Source organism: Sarcophilus harrisii, chromosome 2 (assembly GCF_902635505.1).
Source record: "Sarcophilus harrisii chromosome 2, mSarHar1.11, whole genome shotgun sequence".
Classification (NCBI taxonomy): Eukaryota; Metazoa; Chordata; class Mammalia; order Dasyuromorphia; family Dasyuridae; genus Sarcophilus; species Sarcophilus harrisii.
Genome location: NC_045427.1, coordinates 97,882,620 through 97,907,141, shown reverse-complemented (window position 1 = coordinate 97,907,141; position 24,522 = coordinate 97,882,620). Strand labels below are relative to the sequence as shown.

Sequence of the window (24,522 nt, the reverse complement as noted above, 5' to 3'; positions counted from 1 at the left end):
ATACACACAGATTTTTGATTCAAAAAACTCAAGTTCAAATGCCACATCCTTCATAGCTGTGTGTGCAAGTTACTTAATTTTGTCCCACTTCTATCATCTTGTAAAGAGAGGCATATTAATACAGACTTAACTTAGAGACACTGAAGATTCGATTCTAGACAACTGCAATAAAGTAAATTGAGTCGCCCAAATTTTTTGGTTTTCCAGTATTTATAAAGTGTGTGTATATATATATACACATACATATATATACACATACATACACACACACACACACACACATACTATACTGTAGTCCATTAAATGTGCAATAGTATAAATGTATATCTAAATTAAAAAAAATAATTCATTGCTAAAAACTGTTAATAACAATCTGAGAAACCAGTAGGTCTTAATTTTCTTTCTGGTAAAGATCTTGCCCCAGTATTTAGGGCTGCTGATAGTTCAGAGTGGGGATTACTGAAGGATCAAGTAGCTGTAGCCATTTCTTAAAATAATACAAAAAAGAAATTTGCTACATCAATTAACTCATCTTTCACTCTGATTCTTAGAGGACAGTGTGGAATTATTAATTCAATTCAGGGAATTGGGAAAACCCAAGAGATAAAGAAAGGAGATGGGGTAATGGTGGATTTGATAGAGCAAACTGAACACACAACATTTATCAGTTAAGTTCACCATCTTATGTGGGCATGGTTTATGGTACTCCAAAGCAATTGCAATAGTAACATCAAAGATCACTAATCACAATCACATAGCACATATAACAATAATAAAAAAGTTTGAAATATTGCAATAATTAGTAAAATGGGACACAGACACATGATGTAAGCACATGCTGTTGGAAAAATGCCAGTAAGCCTGCTCACTGCAATTTCCACAGATTTTTGTGTTTTTTTTTAAAATAATAACTTTTTATTTTCAGAATATATGCAAAGATAGTTTCCAGCTTTTATTCCTGCAAAACCTTGTGTTACCAAATTTTTCTTCCTCCTTCCCTAAACAGCAAGTTATCCAATATATATTAAACATGTACAATTCTTCTATACATATTTCCAGAATTCTCATGCTGCACAAGAAAAATCAGATCAAAAAGGGGGGAAAAAAGAGAAACAAAACAAAATGTAAGCAAACAACAACAAAGTGAAAATACTATGCTATGATCCACATCAGTTCCTGCACTTCTCTCTCTGGGTGCAGATGTCTCTCTTCATCACAAGACCATTGGAACTAGCCTGAATCTCCTCACTATTGAAAAGAGCCACCGCCATGAGAGTTGATCATCACATAATCTCATTGTTGCTATGTACTAATTTTTTTTGTGATATCTGCAAAGCACAATATAGTGAGGTATGCCTATAAATGAACTGCATACCTTAGATAGTTTAGTTTGACAAATAGTTTTGAAATCTTAATAGTTTTCATTTTTAAAATGTTTTTATTTCCTCAGTTTTACATCTGAAGTGAAGTTGAACACTGCTTGACCATAACCATGACCATAAAAATGGTCATGATGAATGTTGCTTTTGAATAAAATGTATGGTATAGTTCACATTTTAATATTAGCTTGAGACCAGAAGACATTTTTAAAGCAATCATTGAGTTAATAAGCATTTACTTGTTGCAGGCACTGTGCTAAGTATTGGGGATACAGTAAAAAGTAGAAAATAGTCCCTAAGACTGAAAGAGATCACATAGAAGAAAACATATAAGGAACAATGTACAAAAAGCTATAGATAAGATAAAGTGAAAATAGGCAAGAATTAGAATTGAAGGAATCCAGGAGGTGGAGAAGAGAAGGATGGATATTCTAGACATGAAGGATAGCAGTAAAAAAATGCCCAGCGTTAGAAGAGGAAATACAGGTTCAATGAACAAGGCGGCTAGTGTCACTGAATCACAGAGTACACCGTAGGGAGCAAAATGTAAGAAAACTAAAAAAAAAAAATAAGGGAGCCTGGTTATCAAGGTTGTAGAATGAGAAAAGTCAGATCTGCACTTTGCAGAGATTAATTTAACAGATGTCAGGCTACATTTACTAAGGAGAGAGGAGTCAGACCAAATAGCAGGTGACTGCGGTAGTCCAAGCCTGAGTTGATAAAAACCTATAGTTGCAGTACCAGAGGAGAGACAGACTATCAGTAAAACTTTGTAACTGATTGGATGTGGGATGTAGAAATTGATGAAAGAGATTGTGAATTATTTCCAATTTACATTGTATATATCTTGTTTGTACATAGTTTTTGAATGTTATTTCCCCCTGCAGATTCTGAGCTCCATGAGATAAAAAGGTTTTTTTGATTTTCTTTGTATTCCCTAGAATTTAGCACAGTGCCTGGCATACAGTATCATTATTTAATGACTGACAAGCTAAATGAGTATAAAAATCTTTGAGAGCTAATGAGATCACCAAATGATACATTATAGAGGGAAAGGAGAAAAGGGTTTTGAATAGAGTGTTGCAGGATATGGACAGCCAGATGAGTTAAGAAAATGAAAGAAAGTTACATGTTGATACATGTTGTTAATCAGTCTCTTCTCAAGAAGTTTAGCTACAGAGGAAAGGAGAGAGAGAACAAAAGCTAGTAGGATGGGGGATGATTTTTTGTTTGTTTGTTTTTTCTAGGATGGAGGAGCCATCCATTAGAAGAAACTCATAGACAGGGAGAGATTGAAAATAAATGATTTAGTAGGGATAAGAGTGAGAGAGCAGTCTGTTGGAAGAAGCAGATTGTCTTGAAATGTGATTTTCTTGAAAAAAGAAATGGACCTCCTTTTCATGTGTAATAGATAAGGAAGAGATAGAGACAGAAGGCATCTAAGTGATGTCACAGGGAAAGGTGAGGAATGGAAATTCTTAGGGATTGACTTAAATATTTTCAATGAATTAAGAGGTATGATTCTTATTAAGAGTATAGAAGATTTGAGAAGGGATGAAAAGCTTTGGAAAACTTGTCATCATGAGCAATAGTGAATTAACTAGGGCAATAAGAAAGGGATTGCTTTGTTGGGTAGACACTTTTTACAAAAGGATTTGAGCAGATTCACATTATTTTGGGGGAAGGCGCTATGACATTATTTACCAACTATTTTTTTAAAATTATGGGAAATCAATTGTGAGCTCCATCCAATCTTTTGCCTTTTTTTTTTTTTTTTGTATCTTGGGTGCATAGCACACAATTTATGTTTATTGATAGATATTAGATAGATATTAGAACTCAATTCCATTAGTAAGGTATTCAATAGGTCCCAAGAAAAGGAAGTTTCCAACTTTAGCATAGCTTAATTTGGATTATTTTAAATCAAAGGTTTCACTATAATTAATTTTGCATATATAGCTTTTGCAATAAAAATTTTAATTCAAATCTATTGGACAAATAAAAGAATAATACATAAAAATAGTATTTATAGCATATAACTTTTTAAAATGTAATTTTTAGAGCAGAGAAGATTTTGTTTTAGCTTTGTATCATCAGTACATTTCAAACAACAGTAAGGGAAATAACTTTAAAAATTGGTAATTTTTTCTCTTTAAAATGTTTTGATGTTGTTTTAGGTGAAAAAAAATTATGAAGCTCTTAAACAAAGACAAGAGGAAGAAAGAATGCTACAGAATTCTCCTCCTAGATCTGGTGATGATACTAAATGGGAAAGAGAAAGTCAAGAGACAACTAGAGAGCTTTTGAAAGTTAAAGACAGGTTAATTGAGGTGGAAAGAAATGTAAGTATGTTTATTAGAACTTATTGAATTAGGCTGTTTAAAAGTTAAAGCTTTCTTAAAATACAAACCAGGAAGTTTACCCAATTGTTCTTTTCATTTACTACTTCATTTTTAAAATATCTATTACAAATTTTTACTAAATAATCTTCAACATTCTTAAGAATTTACTTAACAAAACTTTTGAAAGTCAGAATAGCAAAATGAAAGACATATTTCATGATAAACAGTACTTATTATTTTCATATGTTAATTTTTCTTCTAAGTCATTGAATGCATTTATAAGAAAAGTGCTTTTAAACTTCCAAGAAAGCTCTACTTTGGCTCATTTTAGTATGGAAGGCGATTGGAAATGTGGATACAATGTGGAAAGTTTAATAATTTTAGTCCAAGGACTGGTAAAGCAAAGTTTGGGAGAGGTCCATCACCAGGTTGAATACTAGATAATGAATTATTCAGCCACTGCAACTCTGAGACCATCTATTTCTAAACCAGAGAAATTACATTAGTTGTCAGCAGAAGGAATGTCAGAATCACAATTTTAAGATTATGAAAGACAATTTAGAGGCTTTAATCTAAAGAGCAAAGCCCAAAAAGATTAGCTTCTGCTTTAAAACTTCCAGTGAAAGAGAATCTATTTCTATAGACATCCTATTTCATTTTTAACAGCACTGAAAATAGGTAAGTTTTCCTTTACTTTAACTCTAAATCTCTTCTCTCTGCGACTCCCATCTATTATTTCTAATTTTGCTCCCAAGAGAAAGCAGAAAAGTGTTCAAGATGACAGTCTTTCAAATATTCTAATGCAGAAGTATCATGTGGGTCCCTTTCAAGTTTTTTCTTCTGTATGCTAAACAGCTCCAGTTCTTTAAAATGAACCCAAATGGTATGTCTTCCAGTTCCCTCACCATCAACCAATCAATCTTTCAAGACACATTCTTTCCAGCTCTTTGCTCATCTGATATTAACCATTGAAGTTTTGTATATTCTAAATTACCTAACTCCCTATCCATTGCTTACATGATGTTTCAACATAGTTTTATAGATTTGGGATTACAATAGTATGCTTTGCTAATAAATATCACAATATAAAAAAAACTATGTACTCAAATGAAAAAATATTTTGTTCTTTAAGGTTTTATAAAATCATTTTTCTATTTTATCAGTTAAATTATTGTACCTTGTACTTAAAAAATTAAGAAATCCTTACAGATCTATATATCACACTGATGTATTTCATGTCACATACCAATCTAATAACCTCAGTGAAAGGTAAATAACATGCAAGAATTACAGAAGAATTCATATTAGAGGAGCATTGACAGTTGAAGTTAACTCACAATTTAAATCTTGATTTATCTTTTTAAATTGATAAAAAGTTGAGAATGGGAATAAACAAAACAAGTTTTTGTTATCTTCTGGAAGTGTGTGTGTGTGTGTGTGTGTGTGTGTGTGTGTGTGTGTGTGTTAAAAACAACTTATAAGTAATAGAGTTGACAATTTCATTGTGAGAACTCATTCTTTTACTTTGTAAATGTGGATTTTTTTTGCTTAGTTACTATGAGCAAATCATTACTATTATTAAAGACAGTCTAAAAGAAGAGCCAAAAACTATAATTAAACACTAGAATTGAATAACTTCTATCTAACCTATTTAAACCAGATTTGCAAAGACAAATAGAAAATTACATCTGTCTGCATTTTAATGAATCCACAATTACATTAAATACGATAACCTTAGATTGTTATAGGCCCCCTCCATCTTTTAATATATGAAATGTATCCATATTTTCTTATCCTGTGTAGTTTGTTTCCATGTTCTTCTATAAATCTTTCATAATCTACCTAGTTGAAATTAATATTCTGAAATAAATTATGTGTGTGTGTATGTATGTATGTGTATATATATATATATATGTATATGAAAAGTCAGTGTAGTTTAAAAGCTTTCAACCTTGTGGCTTTTCTTTTTTATCCCTCAGTATTTCTCTTAGATTTAACCACATCTTTCCTATGTGAATCTTTTTTTTTCTGCTACTACTTATATATGTTATCAATTGTAGTATTAGTCAAAAAGAATATATCAACAGACCACATACTTCATAACATGTACTATATGTTACATGCCATCTACTTGAGGGAATGATGAATAATGGCAATGTATAAAATAACATATAATTGTGCAGTATTCCAGAATTCACCTATACTCTGTGGAAAGGCATACTGAGGAAAAAGATGGATCGTCATATACAGGGAAAAAGTAGGCCAGTTGGGCTAGATTGTAGAATGAATGAGGAAGAGTAGTGCATAATTATATTGGGAAAATTAGGTGGAAGATTTTGAAGGACTTTAAATGCCCTATAAAGAAGTTTATATTTTATCCTAGAAGCAGCAGGGGAGTCATTGAAATTTCATGAGCAATAAACATTAAGTCTGAACCTATTAGCCTTTGAGTTGGAGGACTTGGCTTCAAATTCTGCCTCTGATATTTGCTATCTTTGTGAAAGGTAGATTAAACACTCAGAAAGACTGGAGTTTAAATCATTTCTCAGTTATTAGCAGGCTACTAGATAATTGCAAGGCCATTAAACAAAAAATGGTATCAAATGGTCTCTCGGTAGGCTCTTTTCTTCTTAGAAAACACACAAAATAAAAGTAATTTGTATAGCAAGAATTAATCTGATAAAGATAAAAATTAGTCTGACAAAAATAGCAAGTAGCTATAAAAATGCTTCAAACTGTTAATAAAATGCTATTTTAACAGTTATTTTACATATCCAAATTTTAAGTAGTGCTAATTAAAACCATGTTCATCATATATGTGTACACACACACAGAGACAGGCAGGCAGGCATATAGTTTAAAACTTTAATTTGGCCTAAAAGACCTACAAAATTTGTTATTCTTGATCTTTAACTTTTAGTATGATAAATGATTTGTTGAATTTCAAACCTAAAAACTGAATTTTGTTTTATATTTTTGGGACATCTGCCATTTTCAGTGCTCAATTTTTTTCTTATTCTTTTGACGGTGACTATGCTTTGTGTTGAAGATGTATGAATTATAAAGTTTAAATTCTGAGATTAAAAATGATAAATATACATATAAGTATATTAAAATATATTCCAAGTTAACATTTGTCTTGTTAAATATAAAATTCTATTATGTGAATATAATAACATTGTTTATATATAAATATATTTATAATTAAATAGTTTTTTATATTGTACATTGTCCAAAAAGAACAGACAAAATATAATTTTCTTAGAATTTTATAAAGATGTGAAATATAGGTCAGGTCTATTAAGTCTCATAGGCTCAATTTAAAAAAAAAAACTAATTAAATTAATCTTATTCACTTATTTGCTCCTTAGTTTGCATTATTTTTGAAATATGAATAGTTTACTGCTCTTCCTTCCAACTCATGTGTTCATGTTCATAGTGATACGATTTTTCCAGTATTTCACAGTAGATAGAATCCTATCCAAATACAATAGTCATAATTAAATTATAACATATAATTAAATTATATGTCTTCCTGACTGATATTTTATTTAGCACATTATTTAACCACTTTGACCTTCCTTCCATTCATATGAAAAAATAGTATGAAACCTTAGGTAGGTTTTTGCCTACTTTATAAGATTGTGATGAGAGTTGAATTAAATAACATGTTAAGTCCTTGTTGTTGTAAAGAAGTTTGCAAAAATTTGTCATTTCTGAAATTCTTTTCTTCTTTGAATTTCTAGTGAAATATTAAGTTTAATTAAGAATCAGTGTGATGCAATGAATATAGAATGCTGGATTTAAAATCAGGAAGTTCTTAGTTCATCTCTGGTACTATTTTATGATTTATTTGACTTTGGAAAAGTCATTTAACTTAAATGTCCTTTAGGCAACTTCCTAGGATTTATTTACTAAATCATAGGTTGTAATTTGCTGGTAGAAAAAATATCCTTAGTAGAAGTTTTCCAACCTGACAAAATTCTGGATAATTCCTTTGACTATCATTTAAAATACTTTCCAAATAAGGTTTCCAAAAATCCTTATCTAATTTGTAATTATTTTAGATACTTGTGTTTTATTCAGATCATAGTCTTGTTTGTATTTTCTTTTTTAAAATTTATGTTGTTTCTTTACCAAGAATGCTACCCTACAAGCAGAGAAACAAGCATTGAAAACTCAATTGAAGCAGCTTGAGACACAGAACAATAATCTACAGGCCCAGATTCTTGCACTTCAGCGACAGACTGTTTCTTTACAGGAACAAAATACTACCCTTCAGACTCAGAATGCTAAGCTTCAGGTACATTTTGAATTAAGTTTTTTGTGGGAGGTTTTTGTCAAAAGTAAAACTTCTTTTTATGATCAGAATAATTTTGTTATCAATTACCAGTCATGCTAAATACTTGATACTGGTTCTTGGTTTAAAAACTTAAATCATAGATGAATTAAAATATTTATTAATACTTTAGTTAGAGTATTTACATCAAGATTATTACATTATATTGTTATTTAGAATTTTAAAAAGCAAATAGAGTATGCTAATGCAAAATATATAAAATAAATTTTAAAACTTTTTAAAAAATTGACATCATAGTTTGTATTGTTTAAAAGTATATATGGCTATAGTACATGAACTCTGATTTCCTTTTTCCAGTTCTTTAATTGATTGTTATTAGAAAAAGCTATATATAAGTAGGGTAAAGATTTTAAAATGCTTTTTTTTGGATTTGCTTGTCGTCTTGGTCTCATTAATCTGTCAAGTCACCTGATATTAATCACCTAATATGTGCAAGGCACTGGGAATACAAAGACAAAAACAGAATCCCTTCCATTCAAGAACCTAAATCTTACCATAACTTGAAAAGGGAAGAGATGGATTTGTCACTTAAAATCAGTCCCCCTCACCTTTAAAACAGTTTAAAAAAAAAAGTCACTGAGAGACCCCTGAAAGGAACAGAGAAGAGGTTTCCTTTTCTTTATCTGACTGTTATTAGAAACCTATTATCAATATAACTTTAGCAAAAAAAAAAAAAAATTTTTTTTAGTTTAAAGTAGGTATGAATAGATTTATGATTTCTTAATTTATAAGATATTCCTGGTATAAGAATCATTGTTCTAAAAAGCCTTTTTACTTATTTTTTGCTAAATCAGTATTAGATTTTTTTAAAATCATTTCTTTGTCATCTGATAATTTTATGTTAAATTTTAAACTATTATTACAGGTGGAAAACTCTACCCTTAATTCCCAAAATACCTCTCTTATGAACCAGAATGCCCAGTTACTAATTCAGCAGTCTGCCTTGGAAAATGAAAATGAATCAATAATCAAAGAAAGAGAAGAGCTTAAATCTCTCTATGATGCACTGGTCAAAGATCATGAAAAATTGGAAAATCTTCATGAACGTCAAGCTTCTGAGTATGAGTCTCTTATTGCCAAACATGGAACACTAAAATCTATACACAAGAATCTTGAGGTAGAACATAAGGACCTCGAAGATCGGTAATTTTCCTTGTTTTCTTATTTATAAAAAATGTAAATAGCTTTTCCAGGTTAGTGTAATGAATTTCATATAATAAATAAACAACAAAGAAATATTGCAAAAAAAAAAAAACTGCTTTTTTTTTCTATTTTAAAGTATTTTATTTTTAAAAAAATTTTCTCCCTGAGGCAATTAAGTGACTTGCCCAGGGTCACACAGCTAGGAAGTGTTAAGTGTCTGAGACTAGATTTGAATTCAGGTCCTCCTGACTTCAGGGCTAGTGCTCTATGCACTGCACCACCTAGCTTCCCCATTTAAAGATGTTTTTATTGATATCTTTAATCTTTACATAGTAGTCATTTTTATCACTTCTTCCATACTGAACCCTCCTTTTTGTCAAAGGAAAAAACTTAATCAAAAATATGATAGGTCATATTTAACAATATATAAAATAATCTTTTTATAGCCAATTATCTCTCTATGTGTGTTAGTTTCATTATCCATTTTCCAGGACCTTCACTGGTTTTTTAGTTACTCAAAATTTTATTCTCTTTCAATGTATTTTCATTTATATTTTTGTAGTCACTGTATATTGTTTTCTTAGTTTTTATTTTGCTTTGAAGTACTTCATAAATAAATATTCCCATGTTTTTCTGAATTCTTCACATTCAAGATATTTTTAACATAGTAATATCCCTCTGTGTTCATAAATCATATTTTTTCTTCTGTTCCCCAACTGATAGGCACTCAATTCTATTACCACAAATAATGTTGCTATGAATATTTTGCTAAGTTTTTGACATTTTTTTCCATCTTCAACTTCCTTTGTGGGGTGATGGTAAATGTTTAGTAGTGAGATCTTTGCTATCTTTAGTATCTTTATACCTAATTTAGTTCTTTTTCTTGCATAATTCTCAATTGAAATATATAACTATAAGACTAAAAATAGTTTTACCAGCTTTGTATAAATGTGCTTGAATTCCCAACTATTCTAACATTCACTTTTCTCACCTTTTATTATCTCTTTCAGTTTGCATGGTGTAAAGTAAAATTTCAGTTGTTTTAATTTACATTTCTCTTACTCTTAGTGAGTTAGAGAGGTTTTCATGTGGTTTATATTTTATTTGTAGTTCACAAGAGGACATTTTAAGTTAAATCTTTAACTTTCCCTCCCTGCCTGCCCTACCCTTCCTACCCCTTAGTTATAACCAGTTACTGAAACAGAAAGGACAGTTGGAAGAATTGGAAAAAATGCTCAAAGTTGAGCAAGAGAAAATGATGCAAGAAAATAAGAAACATGAAACTGTAGCTGCAGAATACAAGATACTTCGAGGTGAAAATGATAGGTAAAGATATTCGGTCCTATATATTCTGTTATTCTAAATTAAATTTGCTTGGCACGGTACCATCCATGGTGATGATCTCTGTTCTGGACTGAGAATTTTTTTTATTAAAAATTTTTTATCTTATTTCATATTATTTTTATATTAAAAATATTAAAGTTTTTATTTATTCAATTACAGGATACTTAAATAAGTATTTGTAGAAATAATGAATTTAATTGTATAAATGATTTCATTAGTTGTCCTCCCTATATATTTTCAAATCACTAATTAAAAAGTAAACTATGTATCCTTGTATTTATTAGAAAGTTTAACAGTAATTTCTTTATTGAATCTGTCTATTTTGCAGTGAATGTTAAAAACCTTTTAATTTTATGTGAAATAAAAATTGAATATTAATTTTCTATTTTGTATTTTAAACTTTTTCTAATACAATTAATTACCTTTGAGAAAGATGATGACACTTTATGACAAAATGTTAAATATAAATTTTGTAATCATAATCTATTTTCAAATGAAATGTTTATGACTTAATTAGTAATGTTCCTTTTTTATCTGTTTTAAATATAAAGTTATATTCAAGAAAATTTTTTCTTTATGCATTATACCCTATGTAAACATTAGCATAGAATTAAAGTAAAAAAAAAAATGTTAACCAGTATGAAAATCTTATGTCTCTGCTGATTTTCTAATTAAAGGTTGAATTACACATATAATCAACTACTAAGAGAAAGTGAAGTTTTACAAACTGACCATAAGAATTTAAAGAGCCTCTTAAATAACTCTAAACTGGAGCAGACAAGATTAGAAGCTGAATTTTCAAAGCTAAAGGAACAGTACCAACAACTGGACATTACATCCACTAAACTGAATAACCAGTGTGAGGTGAGCTCCCACAACTTTTGTTTCTTACTAGTTCATAAGTGCTAGGCCCTATTTGGGGGAAACACTATGTTATCACTTAAAATTAACTTGTTAGGAGCTATAGTTAGAGCCTTGAAGCATAAGAAATTGGAATATATCCACAGAAAAAGTTGGGTCTTTTTTGATACCTACTAACACAGTTTATCTGTTTTAATGAGGATCAGTTTGGAAATAATTTCCTAGACTACTTTTATCATTAATTTAAAACTCATTTACCTTTAAAATCTTTTATAGTCTCAGATTTTCCTAGAAGTAATGAATTAGATGGATTTCAACTTTCACTTCTTTTCCAGTTAAGCTTTGATTCGTGATATTGTAAGCAAATATAGGCTGATAGCAGAAAAAGAAAAATTAAGGTCCAAAATAATTAGCCTCTAAATAATTATTGCTTAGTATGTATACTGAAACTAGTTTCTCATTATATAGGTAATTCTTAGAAACTAGCAATCGGTGAACCTTTAAATGGGATTGCTTGTAACATATATAGAAGCCTAAAGATTTACACCCTGTATCTTGTGTAAATTAGTCTTCGATCAAAAAAAGTCACTTTGAGAGATGTCATAGTTGATTACTGCTATCCGTGCTTATTAAATCAAATCCACATATTGCCAATTTTTATATATTAATCTGATTCATTTACAGTGTTTTAAATATTAAATCATCTAAAACTACATGATTTTATAAAATAAAATTTTATAATATAGCTGGCTATCATAACCTGTTTTTCATATAAAAAGAAATCTTAAATTTCCAACTAAAATGGTCTCATGCAGAGAATCATATCACAAAGTTCCTACATATTAACTGCAGCGAAACACTGATGAATCAGCATTTCATGCTGATTAATAATCAAATCCAGTATAAAATTCAGCCAGAAATTTAAAATGGGAAAAGAGGCTGCCTGCAAAGTCTTCAGAGCAGAGTAGTCTTTCCACAGTAATCAGACACTCTTAGAATCTTCAAGGTTCTGTTTAGGATAGAAGAATCACCCAGAAAAACTCCCAGAGTGGTCAGGAAGAAAAGTTGGAAGCCTGTGGAAAACAGCATCCAACAAAGACCAGCGCCTCTGACATCTTCAGTGCTCTCTTTCCTGGGATGCCAGAGAGAGCCCTAATGATTCAAGGCTTTGAATTTCACAGGTGAAGGGCTGAAGTCAGTGAGACCCAAATGAGGTCCCCTACCTCAACCAGAAATTGAACAAGGAATGAGGTTTACTCTGGCATAAAGCTAGTCTAATTCAGGGTGTAAAACTGGAGAGATTACTAAATCAAAGAAAGTATCAGCTAGTTTGAAGAAAATTATTATAGATCTAGTCATTTAGTCATTTTTCAGTCTTATCCAGCTCTATGACCTCTTTTGGAGTTTTGTTTTCTTGGCAAGGTTATTGGAGTAGTTTGCCATTTCCTCAAGACTGGAGAATGAGAATACTGACGCAAACTGGGTTAAATGACTGCACAGGATCACACGACCAGTAATTGTCTGAGACCACATTTTAACTCAGATTTTCATAATTCCAGACTTCGCACTCTATTGTTCCACAAAGTTACAAACTCTGTAATAATTGCAAGTAACTCAAAGAAAAAAAATGGATTTTCCATTAGTCCCACATAAATATGTAGATGAAATGAATATTAATTAATCAAAAATTAATTAAAACTCTAGCAATAAGAATTAGGAGAATAGTTTTGAAGAAAAAATAATAAACTTTCTTGAAGTAACACACTCCTTGAAAACTAGAATCAGTGAAGCAAATCAATGACCTCATGAGGCGGCAACAAGAAGTATTAGAACAAAATCAAAAATAGAAAAAAAAATTAGAAGAAAAATTTATGATAATTGTTGCCAAAACCAACTTGACTAGGAAAAACGGGTTAAGGAGAGAGAATTTTAAAAATAATTTCGCTTTTTGAAAACCATGGGGCTTTTTTCTTTTGATGTTTTTTTAAATCTTTTGGACATTACATTTCAAGAAATCATCAATAAAAAGCAGGCCCAAGTAGAACACACTGATCACCTGCAAAAGGAGACCTCAAAAGTAAAAGTGTGAAAAATGTCACAGTTAAAACCCAGAGCTTCTACATCAAAGAAAAATAGTACTACAAGTGCTGAAAGGAGTTCAGGTATCAAGAAACAAGACTCAGTTTCATACAGCATCACAATTTATACTATAAATCTGAGCATGGAATACAGTTTTCTAAAAAAAGAGAAAAGATAGGGACTTAAAACCCAAGAATAATTTACCCAGAAAAATGAAGCATTAGCTTCTAGGGTAAAAAATGAATTTTTAATTTAATAGAAGACTTTCAAACATTTCTGATGAAAAGACCAGAGTTGCATAGGATAAATATAAGAGGTCAGAAAAACAAATATATTTGAGGAATTTGAAGGGACTTAATGGAGCTATTGTAGTACTATTCTTGTAGGAAGGGAAAAAACAGGTATTCCTTCAAAAACAACAAAGAGTTTTTAGGGAGTTAAATAAGAATGGTTCTCTTCTGAAGATTTTAAGAGGAGAAAAAGAAAAGTTAAAATGAAAAATACAAACTAGTTTAGAAGGGAGGAGAGAGGGAAGGAAGGAGGCAATGAAACTTAAATATTTAAAATATTAAATTATTATTAAAATTGGATTATGAAAAAAGAGACACTGCACCATTGAAGGTGAGGGGAGCAGGCATTAAATGAATCTCATTCTTCAGTGAAAGACAAAGAGATGTTGAACCCATAAATTGCTTTTTTAAAAAAATTCCTTAAACTAAAAAGAAAGAAAACAGTGCATAGGGCATTTCAGAAGGAGGACGTTACTGAGTAAAAAAAAATAGTTTTAAGGAAAGCAAAATTTTCCTATCCTGAAAAGATGAAAAGATCAATAAAAGGGGACTAGAATCTTAAAGTTGCTGTAGATTCATTTTAGAGAAATTAGAGAATGGCTGAATAAATTGTGGTTATAAGATTATAATGGAATATTATTGAACTCAAAGAAATGATGAGATGTTCTCAAAAAGGCTGAATAAATATGTCATGCATATAACATGAGAAACACAGAGAAAAATTTATTCAGGGATAGCAGTATTATAAAGAAAAACAATTCTGGGTCAGCTAATTGGTGTAGTAGATAGAGCATCAGCCCTGAAGTCAGGAGGACCTAACTTCAAATGTGGGTCTTAGATACTTAACACTTACTAGTTGTGTGACCCTGGACAAGTCACTGGATCTCAATTGCCTCAGCAAAAAAAAAAAAAAGAAAGAAAGAAAAACAATTCTGAGAGACTTAAGAACTCTATCAAAACAATGACCAAATATGTATCCTGAGGAACTTTGATAACAAATGATAAACAAGGATTTTTTTCCCCCTTTTTTCTTTTTTTAATTTGGGAAGGATTTTTGTATGAAGGAAAGTTAGCAATACTGAGCCCAAAAAGGGGATTTCTTTAAACATTTTTAAATGCAGAAAAGAGAACTTTAAAGAAGTCGGGAGGAAATAGACAAGTCAGACCGTTTTGAAAATAAAATAGAATTTTTTATATATTAAAAAAATAAAATAAAATGGAAAATTCATGGTTTTATATTGGAAACACTGGGCCTGAAGTACGGAAGTCCTGAGTTCAACTGACCCCAGACATGCAGTAGTTGTGAGACCCTGAGCAATACCTCAGTCTTGGGAGGGAGCTTTTATAGAAGATTGTAGTTACTAAAGACCATTTTATAACTATAGGTATAACTTAGCAGCCATTCAACCAGAATTATTTAACAATAATCTCACTGTACTATTCCCCTTATTGTGTATGATACCTATATGACTTCTCTAGGCCTTGATTTTCACATTGTAAAATGAAGGTATTGAATTTAAATGACCTTTAAGTTCCCCTTCAGCCCTAAAATTTTGTTGTATTTCCCCTTCACCCCTTCCATTAGAATATAAGATCCTTGAGAGCAGGTAAAAGCTGATTCACTTTTTCTCTGATCCTTAGCTCCTAGCTCAGTATCTTGCAAGATACTAAATACATTATTATTGAATTGAAATTCCATCACTGTAAATTGTGATAATAAATTTGTGTGTGTGTGTGTATTTGTTTTATTTATATAAGTAAACTAGTAGGATTGGTGCGGTAATTTTCACATTAACAATACTTAAAAGACAATGTGTAAATATCAGAGTCTGAGTCCACCCAGGTGTCAGTCTAGCTTTATGCTCTGTCACTTAACTTCTCAGGGTCTCTCTAAGACTACAAGTTAAAAATAGAATTGGTAGAGAAGGTATCTTTACCCCAAAATCCCTACAGTAGCGAAAATCACAGATCGGAGAACAAAACAAGTACATGTTTTAAGTGTTTCTTTTGTGTTTAAATGAATGCTCTTATTTACTATTCTTTTTGATAAATGAGTTATTCTCAAGAACTTTGTACATCAATTTTGAGTTTAACATGGTCTACCTTTGGATGTATTCATGTATGATAAAATCTTCCTAAGAATCATGTCTTCACTGAACATGGAATGTAGCAGTTTTAAGAAAAATTATGGTGATTTAAAACAGGAAATGACATGAAGAATAAAAATAAGGTTTTTATGAATTTTTCAATTTTTTTTTGCTATTTTGTATACCATGTACATTTTTAAACAATGATTCTCTTGTTTAGAATGATATTGTTAAGATGTTAGCAATCCTAAGAAAGACTTTGAAAATATTTTATATATTTAATTTTTCCTATTCTTATTTATAATGTGAATATTGATTTTTTTAAAATTTCATTTTCTTTATCAGTTACTTAGCCAGCTTAAAGGAAATTTAGAAGAAGAAAACAGACATCTACTAGATCAAATTCAGACATTAATGCTCCAAAATAGAACACTATTGGAACAGAATATGGAAAGCAAGGATCTTTTTCATGTTGAACAAAGACAGTACATGTAGGTACCAAATAATTATGAACTGTTGTGTACTGTTTACTTTCTTAGAGGTGACCAAGAAAACTGATTAACAATCCAGTGACCTTTCCTCATTCCTGATCTTCCTTGACCTTTCCAACATGGTTCTCCGTCTTAAAACTCTCCTGTGATGTATCTCAATACTAAGCTGATTGTTTTCCTGAATTATTCTGATAGCTCTTCCTCTTTTTCATTTCTTGGTACCTTATCTTCTACTTGCCTTCTTAAATAATGATTATTTCCCAGAGTTTTCTCCGCATTCCTATTCTTTCTCCTATGATATATATGATATTTCCATTCCTCCATCTATCACTTTTTTTGTGAACAGTTATCATATTTGTATAATACTAATTTTTTTTCCCTTCCCCTTAGGCTCTAAACATACATCTCAGTTCACCTATTAGGCAGTTGTTGTTTTTTTTTTGTTTTGTTTTTTTTTGTCATATCAAATTCAATATGTTTGAAACTAATGTTACCTTATTTACATACATCCCTCATTTCTCTTTTTCCCCCAACTTCTATTTCTTGTCCCAAACAACTTCCCAATCAGTCTTCCCAAGTTCAGTGATTGGGATTGTCTTTTTCATAGTCAGTTTGAAATGTCAGTTTTTAAATTCTTCTTTGTTCCTTGCTTTTATACACAAAGAATTATTGAGTCTTATTGATTCTTCCCCTGCAGTGTCTTATCCCTCTCACTTTTTCATTTCCACTTACACTGCTTTATTTCAGGCCACCATTCTTATCCAAACATAATATTGCCTACATACTAGTTTCTCTTTTCCAGTGCATCTTTTAAACTGTGGTCAGATCTGTTGCATTTATCAGGTAATTTTCTTTAATTATTCCCCATTATTTAATCAGAATTTCTTAAATTTCTTAAATAGTCTAGTATTTAAGATTCTCCAAGATTTGAACCAGCCTGTCTTTTCAGCTTTCATGCCCACTTTTTTGGGGAGGGAGACTGTAAAATTATGATTTCATTAGTGTAGATAAATCCTAATAAGGATTTACCAATGTGTTTTGGAAACCGTTATTACCATAGAAAGTTGACTGGGGCATTGAGATGGCAAGTGTACTCCCCTACTGTATCAGAAGTGAAATTTTAACTGTGGTTTTCCTGATACTTACTGAGTTAACCTCTCTATTCATTGTGCCAAGTCAAAATGACAAAAGTCAACATTTAACTAGAAGCCTTAGTAACTGATGGCATGGGAGGATGGGGGGGACAAGGTAACTATACAGAAGCCCCAGGTTGTAAGGCAGGTGACTGGGGCCATGATGCCACTCTGGAGGGTGATGGAGAAGTTTGGAAGGGGGAGAAGATTTTGGGGAAAGATAATTGCTTCAATTTTGGATATGTTACATCTAAGACATCTGCAAGATGTCCTCTCTGTGATGTCCAGTAGTTGGTAGGAGATGTGAAACTGGGGGTCAGGAGAGAGATTAAGATTGAACAAATAGAGGTGAGAATCAGCTGTCTAGAGATGATGATTGAATCCATGGAAGCTTATGAGCTGAGCATACATAGTAGTGCAGAGTGGGGAAAAGAAAGGAGACCCTAAGAGAGAGGCATTTAGTAGTCCTGACCCAGGTAAAGGGACCCCAGCAAAGGAGACTGAAGAGAGCTGTCAGATAGGAGGAAAACCAGGAGAGAACTTGAGAAAAAAAGAATATCAAAGGGTAAGTGATAGAATTAAAGGTGCAGAAAGATCAGGGAGGAGAATTTTAAAAAGAAGATTACGAGATCACTGGTTACTTTTGAGAGAGTGGTTTCAGTTACATGATAAAATTAGCAGTCAGTAGAGTTGGTCACAAGGGTGTAAGGAAAGGAAATGGGGGCTCCCAGGAAAGATGGCCTTCTCTAGGAGCATAGCGAAAGAAAGAAAGAGAGAGAGAGAGAAAGAAAGAAAGAAAGAAAGATAGATAGATAGATAGATACCTATGGGGCGTATCCATAAGTTACAGGGAAGCAGCCGATAGACAAGGGAAAAGTGAAGATTACTAAAGGGAATACTGAGGTCAGCTTTGGACATAGGGCCATGGCATGATCTTGCTCGGGTTCTGGATATGTACAGTGTGTTCCAGATAAAATTCCCAGAAGACCACCTGTCCTTTTCTCCATTGTGTGATTGTTTCTTTCCTCATTGCCATTCTTTATCCTGTTAGTCTGTCTTTCAAAATTCCATCAAAGCCTAGCTTGTCTTCTCTTCTATCTAGTCTTCTCTGAATTTCCCCAACTGGAAGGGATTCCTTCCTTTTCTGAAGGGAAGCTTCTTTTGCCTTTATTAACTTTGGGGACCTATTGCTATCTTCGGGAAGAAATTATAAGCCATTTAAGGACATGATACTTGGTACCCTACAGTACCTAGTCTTGTTCATGGTAGGTCCTTAGTTAATATTTGTAAAATGAACTTTTAGATAAATATACTTTGAAAAATATATTAAATTTAATATTTTAGTTAAACTTAAAAAAAAGAATTTTTATACGGTCAAATAATTTCATGTATGATTTTTTTAAAAATAAATATCTCCACTAATCACATATATCTTTGATCCTAACCACATTGAAATACAAAAAGTAAAATCTTGCTGTTAAATTTCTCATGTAATGTTAAAGATCATTATGACACCACTGGTAAATACATCAATCACCTTCCAACTTGGAATGACAGTACACAGAGAGCCAGCTTCAGAGGCAGCAAAACCTGGGTCTAAGTCCTGCCTCTGATGTATTCTGGATGTGTGACTCTGGACAAGTCTTTTAGCCTCTCAGTGCCCTTAGGCAAACCTCTAATTTGCCTTAGAGTTGCTGATTTGCCTAGCTAGAAGAAGTTTCCTCTTTAGAAACTGACAATAATTATTATAATAGCTAAAATTTTAATGGAGCTTTACAAAGTCCCATCTCATTTGACATACCAGTGAAAACATTGGTCCATTAAAAAAAAAAACAACAACTTGACAATACAATGAAGAAAAAACATAAATAGCTTTATTCTAGAAATCTTTATTCTTTTAAAATGTGACATGTAAATACATTGGCAGGGCAGTGCCCCCAAAGAGTTGGAGGGAGCCTTGATCTTAAATTTAATTGCATACATCAATATTATTTTTCACTTTATTATTGAGTATATGTTACAAAGTTAAAAGAGAAATCAAGAAAAAATAACTTGGTCATTACTTAAAACTATTATGTTGCTAGCTGCTGTCCTTGATTTCTCTTGGGAGATTTAAGACAGATTTCTAAAAATAAGATTAAATTGTTAATTATTTTTTTAAGTAGCATTGTGAAGTTCTAAAATGTATTTTCCCTTTATTTTAGTGATAAATTAAATGAATTAAGACGACAGAAGGAGAAATTAGAAGAAAAGATTATGGATCAGTACAAATTTTATGACCCGTCACCTCCTAGAAGGTATTGTTATACATTTTATGAATATTCATAAGGAAAAATACTAAATTATATAGAATTTTTAAAAAGTTTTACAATTTTATAAAAGCTTAAATTTTTCATGTTTAATTTTAAAAATTTAATTTTCTCAATGACAATTATTCTATTAGGAGAGGCAACTGGATTACTTTAAAAATGAGAAAACTTATAAAGTCTAAAAAAGACGTTAATCGGGAACGTATGAAGTCTCTAACATTAACACCCACACGTTCAGAATCCAGTGAAGGATTTCTTCAATTACCCCATCAAGACAGTCAAGATAGTTCATCAGTGGGTTCAAATTCTCTTGAAGATGGGCAGACCTTGGGGACCAAGAAAAGCAGCAGTGAGTGCTTTCAAAATTTTAATTTTTCTTAGAAATGTTGACTCATATCAGTATCTTCCAGACATGTTAAAATTTCTGAGGTATAAATGTAAGTATAAAATGAAGTATGGAAGATAAAGAAAGGAATTGACTATTCATGCATCAGATAGCTATATATATATATATATATATATATATATATATATATATATATATATATATATATATATTGATTACTTTTAGTACAAACATTCTTTATTTCTCTGTTGTTGTTTTTTTTTTCTCTTTTCATTCATATCTTTCTTTTTTTCCCTCTGGTATCTAAATTGTGGCCTTCATTGATTTAGATCAAGGGTAAGGAACTTTTTTTTGCCAAGGGCCATTTATAACATTCTTGGGCCATACAAAATTATCAACTTGAAGAACTCAAGTAGTGAGAGGTTTTTCTCTTAGCAAATTTTGTGGGTTAGATACTGGATATTTCCCATTCCTGATTTAGATAATAACTTAGATGTCTATTAGTTATAAAAAGATAATTTGCTTAATTTACCTAGTTAAACTACTTTTGTGGTGTGGTCTGAACAACTGTGTTTATTTTTAAACTCCACTTGGTTTATCTGTTTCTTAAATATTGTAATAAAACTTATTAATGTTGGGATGCAAGCTTAACATCATATCACTAAATTTTTCTGTATCATGTTGAGAACAAAATATTATGATGAATGTGGAGAGGAGACGATTTGACCACAAAAGCCTCATGGTGGAATGACAGGAACACAAAGATAAATCTAGGTTCTTGTCTAGCCCTGCAATTGATTAACAGTTTTCTTAACTATTCTGAACCTTAGAAGTAAATAAAATAGCAGCCCTAATTATGTCATAAGTTTTTTGTGAGGATCACTGGAGGTAATGAAAACAAAATGAATTTTGAAAACTCTGAAATACTATATAGATATTAGATGGCATGGTGAAGCATAATTTTATATAAGTACTGTTTAGGTGGTTTTAGGGTCTAAGAAATAAAAGAACTTACTTTTGTCAATCAGAAATGATAATTAGCAATGGCAGGTATGTACATATGTTTGGATAAATAATTACAATTTAAAAGTAATTGATTTTTAACAATAATTTCAAAAATACTATATCAAAGTTGTAAATGTTGGTGATATACCCTAGAGCACATATAATACTGGAAATTCTAGGGTGTCTTTTTGCTACATGGCTAACTACATGTCCTTGACCCAAAATAATTCTAGAAAGACTCATTTGAAGAAGATGATACAAGTAATTGGAGGATAGACCCAGAAATAGATCCAGAAATGGGTTCTGGAATTGCAAGTTGAAATTACTGCTCATTATTTCAAAAATGGAGACAATAGTTGGGGCCAAAGAAGAATAAATAATGCATTGTGTTGTAAATTTAAATTGTAGTAAACTAATGAGCAAGTCTTTAAATTTACATATTATATTTTGAAGTCTTGCAAAAATATTTCATTCTGGGCAAAATAGTAGATCTGGAGTTTTAGCTTTTAAACAAAATGTATACTAAATTATTTAGTTAATTGCTAGGTGATAATTATTCCACTAATATAATGGATATTATACCAGTGTTTAGATGTCCAAATATAAAATACCTGGCATTACTATTAAAGAAAAGAAGCAAAGATGAAGTTTTATTTATTCTGTTGGCTAAAGAAACTTTATTTGGATGGTTATACATGGAACTTAGGTGCATGAAAAGGTGGAGCAATCTATTTTGAATTCCAAATTTTTTAATAGAAATTGATTGTTATCTCTGCTAAAAATATACATATTTTTTTGCCTGAGGATCAAAATATTATACTTTACTTTCTGCAATTTAAAATTTCAGGATTTGGAAAAAATGAACATCTTCAAAAATTAGCATATTTTAATTTCAGTAATATTTTTTGTTCCAAACAGTGGAAAATGGCCATGTGTATTTAATATGAGTTTATTTTAGCAAAGGGATCACATTCTAACCTTTTTGTTAAATTCAGAAACATTTTTGTTTTTGTTTTGTTAACATATCCAGCAAACAGTTGAAATAGATATGCTTTTAGCTAAGGCAACACATATGCATGCTATTGCCATTCAAATTTGTTATGGCCAGTTTCCATTTTCACATTACTTTCAGTTCTTTACCTTTTACTCATTGAAAATATCTGTTTTTGCCAAATTTTAAAAAAGTAGTTCACAGAAATTTTTTGCCTGTATTGCAATTGTGCCTACTTTCTAACTTGTCGGTATAAATTTCACATTTATTATCATCTTTAGCTCCATGTTAGTCATGAATTCTTAGTCAAAATATTTGCATGGTGCTAATGACCAAGAGAAAAGACAAAATTTTAAAAGAAATATATTTAAAAGTATAATTTACTATTTAAAATTTTGAAAATTCCCAAGTATTTAAATTGAACAGCCTTACATACTAATGAAATAGAAACAATATTTTTACCAAAAATGTATATTTGTGACATATTCTCATAACTAAATAGCATATATCTTAATACCTTATATTAATATTATCTTAATAATATCTTAATATCTTTTAGTCATAAAATATTGCTACAAAATAACATCTTGTATTTTCTAAAATTTTTTTAAAAATTATTACAGGGATTTAAAAATACATTAGTAATATTTTCTGTTGTGCTTGCTTGCATATATATGTACACATATATTTTATATATATGTGTGTATGTGTATGTATATATGTGTGTGTGTGTATATATATATATATACATATATATATATATATCCATTTCTTTTGCTCTTTACCGAAGTTTAATGTTAACACAATGCTTCTATCAGAATCCTTTCTTTCTTCTTATATCTAATTTCTACTTTATGAACTATGGATATAATTATCTATTTCTCCATAACAAAAGGTTCATCTGTTTGGTTAAAGCCAAGAATTACAATCCTAAAATTTAGTTTGAACTGAGAAATTAATTCCCGAATTGTAAAATATTTATATATGTTTTTGAGAAGTTCTTTTAAATTTCCCTCACTTCCACAATTAGAATTGATACACATTCATAAAATTTACAGCTTGCTTTGATAATGAGTCAAATTTTTATCCTTTTCTCTCAAAGTAAAGCTTTCTCTTAAGATGTTCTTATATAAAAATTAAAGGGAAAATGTAAGATTGGAAAAGGTTGTGAGGGTTTCCTATGTTACTAAGTAATATCACAAATTTCATTACAGGTGTCCATTGTCTATTTTTCTAGGAGAATTTCTATCATAAATAATTCTCAGCAATTCCTGTGTTCTAGGAATAACTAAACTCCAAGTCTATGTTCCTCACCATTGTCTTCAGTGCTATTCCAAGTATATTTAGATTTCATGGTACAGATTTCATGATCATTATCACTCAAAAAGCATGAGAATAATAGATTAAGAATAGTGTACATAGCTGAAACTCAAAACATATTCATTCCTGTCTTTAGTTTCAACATTTAACTCCCATCTGTTCTTCTTCCTTTTTTTCTTTCATTTCCCTGTTTCCGTTTTTCCTCATGCTCTGACATTAAAGTGGTTGCACTGAAAAGACTGCCCTTTTTGAGGAACAGACCGAAGGATAAAGACAAAATGAAGGCCTGCTACCGTCGCTCCATGTGTAAGACTTTATGACAGTTCAGCTTCTTTCAAATGGCTTCCATTACTAATTTTTCACTAACCTTTTTCCTTAGACTGCACTAATTTTCATACTTCGCAAAGTGCAGTCTTCCTATAATACAAGGAGCTGGAGCATTATTTTTTTTCCAACATGGCACAGAAATTACACTAATATGCATATTCTCTAATGCATATATGTACATATGTGTACCTGTTTAGTACATACATGTTGTGTAAGTTTCTAGTGCAATTAAAATCTGAGGGGAAAACCCCTCCAAAACTGGCTTTAATATGTAAGAAAATTCACTAACAAATTTTTTTTTAAAAAAAATTTCTAAATTACTAATTTGAGAAATTGGTTTTCTAAAATAATCTGATGTAAGAAAAATAAAAAGGTCTGTGACCCTTGAAAATGTTTGTCATTCCTCCTTTTGTAATACTTTGTTTGATCTAAAGAAAGTAGAATGGTAATCGATTACTTTTATTAAAGCTATATGGCTTTGGATAGTATTGTTTTCCAGTTTGTCCTCCCAAACTTAATGTTTGTTTTATATATAAATAATTTATTCCTTCAGTAACCTACAATGAGCAAAGACTCTTTATACCATTTTCAACATTAATATTATATTAGAATCTCTATCCATCTTACCTTTAATCATTCCATTTTGTCATTGCAAAACAACATACCAAGGCTTCTAATAAATACTATTGCATATCATTACAACAAAAGCATGATA

At 30.7% G+C, this 24,522-nt stretch overlaps 1 protein-coding gene across 16 annotated transcripts in view; it reads left to right on the top strand.

Annotated features, from left to right (window-relative positions):
* The window catches only part of CCDC88A (coiled-coil domain containing 88A), a 138,678-nt gene that overhangs the window by 98,596 nt on the left and 15,560 nt on the right, over window positions 1-24,522 (top strand). For 13 of the 16 annotated variants that reach the window (XM_031950501.1, XM_031950500.1, XM_031950498.1 and 10 more), the window contains 9 exons: window positions 3,557-3,721; window positions 7,863-8,024; window positions 8,947-9,224; window positions 10,407-10,550; window positions 11,246-11,432; window positions 16,231-16,376; window positions 19,714-19,806; window positions 19,953-20,167; window positions 23,703-23,786. In XM_031950501.1, the coding sequence (XP_031806361.1) occupies window positions 3,557-3,721; window positions 7,863-8,024; window positions 8,947-9,224; window positions 10,407-10,550; window positions 11,246-11,432; window positions 16,231-16,376; window positions 19,714-19,806; window positions 19,953-20,167; window positions 23,703-23,786 (1,474 nt within the window). The remainder of the gene's footprint in view (window positions 1-3,556; window positions 3,722-7,862; window positions 8,025-8,946; window positions 9,225-10,406; window positions 10,551-11,245; window positions 11,433-16,230; window positions 16,377-19,713; window positions 19,807-19,952; window positions 20,168-23,702; window positions 23,787-24,522) is intronic. The other 3 variants (XM_031950502.1, XM_031950492.1, XM_031950496.1) reach the window with 2 other exon arrangements.